Source organism: Coffea arabica, chromosome 7e, assembly GCF_036785885.1.
Source record: "Coffea arabica cultivar ET-39 chromosome 7e, Coffea Arabica ET-39 HiFi, whole genome shotgun sequence".
NCBI lineage: Eukaryota > Viridiplantae > Streptophyta > Magnoliopsida > Gentianales > Rubiaceae > Coffea > Coffea arabica.
The window spans coordinates 4,386,821-4,395,390 of record NC_092323.1 but is presented as its reverse complement, the minus strand read 5'-3'; the positions used below and the strand labels follow the sequence as shown (position 1 = coordinate 4,395,390).

Below are 8,570 nucleotides of genomic sequence, written 5' to 3'. Positions count from 1 at the left end.
AAGGATATGTGGGCCAGAAAGTTCCATTTAAAGTAAGCTAAAAAAAGACTTTTTATTTCAACTTGTTGGTGAATATTTTTTTGCTTAAAAAACTAGAAAAATAGTTGGTAAAAAGTTTTAGTGTTGCTTTTGCCCCCACTGAAAATTTTTTCTGACTCCGCCACTGCCCTAAACTTTGAAGGGTTAAATTTTAAACCACTTTTTAGTTCAACTCTCATATTTTTCTCCTTTTTTTTTTCTTGTGAAGTTTAGAGTCGTCCCTTGAATCAAAAGAGAAAAAAAAATGAAAGGAGATGTAGGGGAAGAAAAAAGAACTCTATAAATGTCAAGGCGTATTTGTATGTTCAATCTTTTTACGATAAACTTCCATTGACCTATTATCAAAGGGGTTAAGTGAAACAAATTTAACTTCCAATAAATGGGCAAATGCCCCTAAACTTTGAAGGGTTAATGTAATTGACCCTAATATTTGTGCCGCTCTTTAACAACATATTGCTATGGCCTCAACTTGAGATTTACTTTAAAAAATGGAAATCTTTTTATTCTCTTTTGTATTTAGTAAAAATGATACGCCAACTAACAAATACAGAACTAACTCCATATATCGCAGTAATTTTTTATCTAATTGCATGATGAAATTTCGGGAATCTGTACTCTTGTCTTTTGAAAAAGAAAGTAGTAGAAAAGGAGTTCTCCTTCCTTCACAACGGAATGTGGTAGCTTTGCAAGGGGTCGATCTTATACCCAAAATGCAGCCTTTAACTTCCCACATGGGCAATGGAAATGAAAAGGAAGACGCTACTAATTACCTGTGTTTTCAGACTCGGACCGGGCTGGGCGGTCGAACCGGGAACCGGCCAGGCATCCGGTCCGAGCTAATTAAAAAACTCGGGTATTAAAAACTCGGTCAAACCCGGTCATAAACCGGGTTTGACCGGTGAACCAGATAATTTGATCAAACCCGGTTTTTTTTTTACCCTTTTTCTGCCTTTTTTTTCAGTCAAAAGTTGGACTGACCAACTAAAAAAGAGACGAAATTATCAAAACTTGGGGTCAGCTCCTCTGCTTCTCTTTCCGTACTTTTCTTCCTTTCTTCTTCAGCTCCAATAACCCTAAAATCTAAAAGCCTCCACCGCTGGCATTTGAGATTCACCGATCGTCGCTTAATCAAGGTTGCCGTTAGTCACTTGTCCTTCAATCTCTAGCCTCCACCGCCGCAACACCACCAGTTTCTTCAGATTTCAAGGTTCAATCAAGTAATTAACACGCTGGTGAACCGAAGCTAAATCTGGTAATTTTTATAATCTAAAACAGTCGTGAAGATAGCTAATTCATTATGTTGAAGTTGATATGTGACTAAAATTTCAGTATTTTTTTGATTTATTATGCTGGGCATTTGGGATTTGGATATTATGGGTGAGAATATCACGTCCTTATTAGAGAATCTGGAAATTTGAATTTGATTGTCTCTTCTTGTTTTCAAGTTTCTTCCATTGATGATTGGTTACTTTTCTTTGTCTGTTCCATCTGGGTTAACCATTTACTGGTAATAATTCGCACAACCATGCTTATATGTCCCTTCACGTTTCTCTGTTATAGCATCAGTACCGGTGCAAACTGGTTGGATACATTGGATCAAGAATTTTTAAGTTGATAATGATCACACAGTTCAAGCGAATAGTTTTCTTTTCGTTTTGAGAATACACTGGATCAAAAGTTAATAATGTCTGTTACATGAATGAGTCTCTTCTGTAGTTTTGTTGACCAACTTATGTGTTTCCTACCTCAAAGGCCGATGGATACAATTATCAGCCGTACTAGTACCATGGACATAAATGGTAGAATAATATGCTACAACCATTTAATGCAGTTTTTAATGTCCTGTGGTCCAATAAAGCAGCAGTTTTTAGTGTAATTTCCTACCTCAATGTCTCTTCAGTCTTCTGTAGTTTTTAATGTGCAGCTTGATGATGAGGATGATCTTGATGACATCGATATCGAAAGTTATGAAATTGGAGAAAAGGGTGATGAAGATGAAGATGAAGATAAAGAATGGTTTAGATAGTTCTTTGGTTTAGAAATTGAACGTGTTGTTTTATTTAGATTGATATTTATCAAGCATTTGAACATGAGATTGTTACCTTAGTTGGATTGCTATTTGTCAGGGATTAAACATGTATGGGATTTCTATTTTATAAATTTTGTGAGTTTGGATGAATTTGGTGAATTGGATATAAATTTAGATGATTGGGTTCTTTGGTTATATTTTGTAAATTTGATTTGTAGGAATATATATATATATATATATATATGACGTATATATGACGTCATCCGGTTCGACCCCTATTGACCCCAGTCGAACCCATTGACCCCTGACCCCTGAGTTCGACCGAGTCGATTCCCGGGCCGAGTCTGAAAACATAGCTAATTACGTATAGTTACCATTTACGCAACTTCTGTTAGCTAAGTCCCAATAGATATTAGAAATAAAAAAATAAAGTCCCAATACATAGGCTGATTAATTCTTTTAGTCGCCCTCAACGAATGCTAAGGCCTTGTTTGGATTGCGATTTTCCGTCGGAAAATTACGTCGTTTTTCGTGATCACATTTCCCTATTACCTTTTTCTCTCACATACATCAAATCGCTACAGTATTTTTTCCATGAAAAATCATGAAAAATGCAATCCAAACACAATAAAATTTTTTTCGAGTAATCCGAAATATGCTTCGACTCAAACCACTTAGGACCCCAGCCGACACACCAAATTGGAGCAGTACGCTGCAACCTTATGCAATGCACCCGGGCGAATCACGAGGATTCAAGTTCTGAGTAAAATTCGAATCCAACCCAAGACCAAAGAAATTCTTAAGAGTTCGCTTACCACTAGACCACTCCGTGGTTACAATGCTAAAATTTCAAGTATTAAAAGTCTTGAGTTGTATGCCACCATGACCACACCAGTTGCAAGCGTGGCAAGATACGAGACGTGTCCACTTAACAAGTCATCATCATGGGGCCGTTTAGTTGTCTCTTTCATTTAGAGGTTTTTTTTTTAATCTTTTTTTCCCATTTAGAACATGATATATTTAGGACCCATAATGCACGAAAAGATTCTAAAGCTTTGCTTTGCTCTCTTACCTTTTGGAGCACTGGACCTTGATTTGGTCGTAGCATGCATGATATGCTAGATGGAGAAGCAGTCTATTTGACCGTGAATTAAGATATATATGTTTCCTGCTTGATCAGGTTGGAATTTTGAGACGTAACTAAAAAGAAGTGCGCGTTCTCTTTGGTCTCTTTAAATGGTAAAAGAAAATGGATTTTGAGCAAAAATAGGTTTTGTTATTTAGACGCATTCATCATCTTCTTAAACTTTCAACCACACCATCAAATTGTACAAGAAAATGCGAGTGGCCGAAAACCCAATACAATCCAAATTATTTTCTTAACTTTCTTAATATATATATATATATATATTTTTGCATGTCCTTTTGTTTCAGACAATCCAAATTCGAACGAGAGGTCTTAGTGAAGACCTGAGAACTGAGACAAAAGAGGCATAGACCAAGTATTTTGACTTGAGGTACCATCCATCAACTCATGAAAAACATCAAATCCTTAGCAAAGTTATTTTGGTTAATCAACCAATACTCTAGTCTCGTTCTAGTTATATATAACCCTAGAAGACAAAGCAAGTTCTAACTTAGCAAAGCCCAACACGACAACTAGATATTAGATTTCTCTGGCTAGCTAATAAATGTATCCTCCATTTTGCACGTCGACATTATCAAATCCAAAGGAACAAGGAGCAAAAGAGGCTTGATTTTTGTTGGTCATTTTGCTGCAATCATTATTAGCTTGTACCCCTTTACCATTTTGATCATCAAAATTCCATAGCCACCCCGATAAACCATCCATGAGAATATTGGTGTCCGACCATGAATCCGCTTCTTGATACAGCACAGGCAATTGTGGATTTTCCATTACTGGATGTAGCGGTAGCGTTGGAAATTCTTGCTGGGCTTGTAGCTCCGGAGAGAGAGTCTGTTCGCTTGTTACCTCTGACAGGGGCGACGCCTTAGCTCCGGTGCCAGTTTCATCTTGTTCCATCTTCTGTTTAAGTAATCTTCTCCTATCTTTCTTTTCAGAAGGCTTTCCCTTTTTCTTGAAATGGGTTCTCCAATAGTTCTTTATTTCATTGTCCGTTCTTCCTGGCAGGTATCGAGCTATGGTTGACCATCTGTGCATATATAAACATAAAGCCGGCGAAGAGTTAATGATGCATAAGATGAGAGTTACTTCTTTAAATTAATATCCCTCTATTAAAAACTCAAAAGGAACTTGCTGAGGTTAAACGACAAGGAGGAGGACAAGTTCATTACTTGTTACCCCACAAGGCATGAAGTTCGATGATGATGCCCTCCTCCTGAGGGGTTAGATGCCCTCGTTTAAGTCCTGGTCTTAAATAATTCACCCACCTTAGTCTGCAGCTCTTCCCAGTCCTACGTAGTCCTGCATACCAAAATAAATGACAAAACTGTGATTTCGATCTCCTGCATATACTATACTATATATTGTACTACCATATAGTGAGCCTATATATATATATAGGTCTAAAACTCGTTGGCATTGCTTTTTATGCCTTTTCCATTAGAATTATAGGCAGAGGAAAAACTCTTACTACCAAGAGCTTGTGCGCCAACAGTATATCGTACGTGTCTGTGATGGTGCCATGCAAGACTGCACTAACTAGCAAGAATTGGATTTTGCATATGGTGAATTTATTCGAAAAAAAATTGAAAATTTCTTGTACAGTTTTATACACCTTGTGATTTGTGCATGTATAACAACACAAATCCTGAAACCCGAGAGCTGCATACTAATACAGTATAAGATACATACCTGCAGACTTAGCCACAGAACTCCATCTTCCTTCGCCATGCAAGCTGACATATTCTTTTAGCAGCTTATCTTCCTCAGGTGTCCAAGGTCCTTTTCTCCACCACCCTTGCTCATGTACGTTCCAACCCATCATTCCAACAACCATCCTTGATCGAACTGCTTCAGTAAGAATCTTTGTTATGCTGTCTCCTATTGTATGACAGAAATCACAAATGCCTTCTTATATTTATACCCTGATCTTCAGCTTGTCACCTGAGTAGTAGTTAATAATTAAATACAATCATGAGTTTAACCAACTCTGCTTTCCTTCTTTGATTATCATAAAATCAGTCCAGATATCTGCCAAGTGTTGCTGCATAATGTTCTTGGTCAGATTCTGAACCAATCACGGTCAACCACGTTCATCTTCAAAATCTTTGTCACAGGAAAACAAAAAAAAACTTGAGGACAACTATTCCCCTATTAATTTCAATTCCGCAACACGAGGTAATTAATTGCACCGTACATTCTAAAAATCAATAAACATATATATGTATAGTGGGTTGTCGGTACGTCTCATGGAAAATGGTTTTCAGGACCAATCGTTACGTAACATATGGTGATTAAGGTATTGCTAAGCAGCATACTTTAAGCATATTTAAGTGATTTGTGAAGCATTAAAGAAGGTTCTGGGATGCTAATTCAGGTAATGCGGATTAGAATAAGAAAAGGGAGACTTCCGACAATTGAGTCAGCTCTTGGACGCGTGGCCTTAGTTCATGGTAATCCAGCAATTTTAGAATGTCGAAGCATTACTTTATTGCCAAGGCTTATTAATTAATGGGATAATGCCATAAATAGGCAATGATGTGTACGATTCCACTTCCTAATGTAAGATCTCGCGCAAGATTACACGGATACTTAAAAGATGTCGTTCAACGTAGTTATGCACATTTTGTGGTCGCAAGAGATTCTTGATTTGATTAGTGCTTAAAAAAGTCGAGGGGAAGACAGAAAATGGGTCGTCACAACTCTTTAAGGGCGAACTGAACTTCATTTGCTTGCTGGTCGCTTACGGCAACTAACTTGCTTTTTCCAGATGTCTACAATACCTTGCTTAATTAGTATAATTGTTCATCCATTTTATTACAAGTTTATCCCATATAAATTTAGTTCTCATACTAATTGAGCTTTGTGTATCTTGTAGCACACAATCAAATGGCCTTGTTTGGCAGGCAAGTTTGTTTGCCAAGTTTGTCTGCTACAAGTTTTTTAAAAACTTTAGCTACAATAACCTTAAAAAAATTCTCAAAGTTTTTAAATTATACATTTCAAAATATTCAAAAATTTACACACTTCAAAATTTTTTTAAAAAACTTCTACAGTAAACTACAATAAAGTTTTAGACAAACACCCAAAAAACTTCTACAGTAAACTTCTACAATAAACTTCTACAGTAAACTATAACAAAGTTTTAGACAAACACCCAAAAAACTCACTTTGACAAACGGTGTTACAACTTACAGATGCCCGCTACTCAAGCTATCTTTAACAAGTACATGGAGCCGGTGCCATGTTGCCTGAAATGTAAAAATAATTATGCGTGATGAGCAGATTAAGATATTACTTCTGGAAGGATGTTGTCGTCTTGAATCTTGAACAACGGCAAATGGAAGTGGATACATATGCTCCAAGACATCAGCAGAAAAGAAAAGGTTTATTTCCTAAAGCACGCAAGGCCTTCTTTCAACTTCGGATTGTCCCACCACCGAACCTGGGATATCAATCATGTTTGCCTCTCAATTCTGAGTCACCATCGATCTCAAGAATGCTAGTCCCACAATAGACTTAAAATTTTTTTTTTCTTTCCTAATTCATTAACGCTTCGGTGGTAGCAGCATTTTGGTTCAGATTTCTAAGAAATAATCATCAATTCGTCGTGGGGAGTAGGCACTAGCCTCCAGCTCCGTTGGGCTTTAACCTTGTTGCTCAGAATCATTCGGCTTTACAGACATCCTTGTGTATCTGAGTGTCTGGTCATGATTACGTGCTTTCCTCCTATATTCTTGGAGTATTTATCTCCTGTATTTGCTTGTTCATTCTTCGTAGGTCTGTGCTGTGTACAAAGCCTTCAAACTGGATTCATCTAAACGAATGAAAAAGAAAGTCGCTCAAAGCTATTCATTTGAATACTTGCTCACAAAACGAAGAGAATAAAAAAAAAAAAACAAATGAAAATTAAGGAAAGCTATTCATTTAGCTGGATTTGTTTTATAACATATTCAACATGCTGATATGTTTGCACCTTTAAACTTGTATCGCGTTTTCACTTTTACCATAAATTTTAATTTTAAATACTTTGCAGTCTAAACTTTTAATTTTACCTTATTTAAATTCAATTAATTATAACGATTAACAAAATTAACAGAATAGAGGGTCATGGAAAATTAATGACAGGGCTTGATCGGGTTCAGTCCATCGTCACTCAGGCCTTCCCTTAGCTAGTGAGGCTTTGCTTGCGCGGTTATGAACCGGACCTTAATTCAAGCCCTGCCATGTGACAAGTGTCCAATCCACATCGTTGATTTGGGCTCTGCTAATCCACAACTTTGGATTTCCATTCTCCGTCGCTTAGCAGTGCTGGTGGCCCAAGGGCACGGGCCTCCTTCCCGCTTGAAATTTTCTCGTGTACGTACTAAAGCTTTCGAAAGAGGCTGAGACCGTTGGTCGTTCCTTTCCAATTTGATCATTGATCCCAGCGCAGGCTAGTCTTAGTGAACTGAAATTGGACATCCTTCAGATTTAGTTAATGTATCAACACTCCTCTTTAACTCTTTTTTTTTTTTTTTTTTAAACCTAAGAAGAAATGACAAAAGCTGAAGACAAAAAATATTTGTGAGATGTGCGTGAATAAACCAACTTTGACAATAATGCCACTTAACATCTTCCGAATAAACCAGTAGTATAAGCCTATATAAACTAATGGAGTATAAACAGATCACCGCCATATATTATTGTACATTTAAGTTACAGGTGGTACTTTAACTATTTCCATTAGTATATTTGGACACTTCCAACCTTTGACTTCCCTCTTTTTTGAAAAAAAAAAAAAAACTAGTAAAACGTTTAACCCTTTTTAACAATTTAATGCCTAGTTAGCCAAACCCTTATTCTTTGATAAAGGCGTTTTATTGTTACTAGTGCTTAAGACAAACTCGACGCGCGTGCAATAATAAATAAATATTTTTAAAATTTTTTTTAAAATATTTGTTAAAATTATTTTTTTAAGAGATTTGGTTTTATAATTTTATAATACATACAGACATTTACATAAATAAAATGTACAAATAGTCTATTATTTGATAGTGGGTAGTTATAAAAACAGAGGTTGAAATAGATATGATTGTGGGTGGAAGAGATAGAGATAGATATGATAATGGGTGCGAGAAGTAACATGATAGTGGACAGTTATATTTAAAGGATAATTTAAAAAGATCATAAGATGATAACTTTTTATTTACACCAAAAGGCTCCCTGCCCTTTTATATGTAGTATAGATAGAGAAAAAAAAAATTTGAAAATAGACAATTGGTGTTAACTATCTCTACTTTTCTTCAAAAAAAAAAAAAAATCATTACACAGGTTCTATTATTGTAAAGATGAATATGTATAATTGTGGTCTAGTAC

The 8,570-nt window shown here is 36.2% G+C and overlaps 1 protein-coding gene and 1 long non-coding RNA gene across 4 annotated transcripts; one reads left to right on the top strand and one right to left on the bottom strand.

Moving 5' to 3' along the window:
• The first annotated feature begins 971 nt into the window (after positions 1 to 971).
• LOC140010970 (uncharacterized) lies at positions 972 to 2,265 on the top strand. 2 transcript variants are annotated; one of them, XR_011818168.1, is made up of 2 exons: positions 972 to 1,291; positions 1,964 to 2,265. It is a non-coding gene; the product is annotated as an uncharacterized lncRNA (long non-coding RNA). The 2 variants fall into 2 exon arrangements; XR_011818167.1 differs by having other exon boundaries at positions 1,950 to 2,265.
• A 1,281-nt stretch (positions 2,266 to 3,546) lies between these two features.
• On the bottom strand, positions 3,547 to 5,472 carry LOC113701275 (MYB-like transcription factor EOBII). 2 transcript variants are annotated; one of them, XM_072058748.1, is made up of 3 exons: positions 4,905 to 5,472; positions 4,481 to 4,514; positions 3,547 to 4,242 (listed from the first exon to the last, which is right to left on the bottom strand). In XM_072058748.1, the coding sequence occupies exons 1-3, from the start codon at positions 5,047 to 5,049 to the stop codon at positions 3,753 to 3,755; spliced, it is 669 nt and encodes a 222-aa protein (XP_071914849.1). In that variant the 5' UTR covers positions 5,050 to 5,472; the 3' UTR covers positions 3,547 to 3,752. The 2 variants fall into 2 exon arrangements, with proteins under 2 accessions (XP_071914849.1, XP_027077645.1); XM_027221844.2 differs by having other exon boundaries at positions 4,385 to 4,514; positions 4,905 to 5,467.
• Positions 5,473 to 8,570: the final 3,098 nt, after the last annotated feature.

Coding starts and splice junctions, on each gene's coding strand:
- LOC113701275 (XM_027221844.2), bottom strand. CDS start 5,049: ATGGTTGTTGGAATGATGGGTTGGAACGTACATGAGCAAGGGTGGTGG. Junction 4,515..4,904: donor TTCTGTGGCTAAGTCTGCAG/GTATGTATCTTA, acceptor TTTGGTATGCAG/GACTACGTAGGACTGGGAAG. Junction 4,243..4,384: donor CATGCCTTGTGGGGTAACAA/GTAATGAACTTG, acceptor ATATATGCACAG/ATGGTCAACCATAGCTCGAT.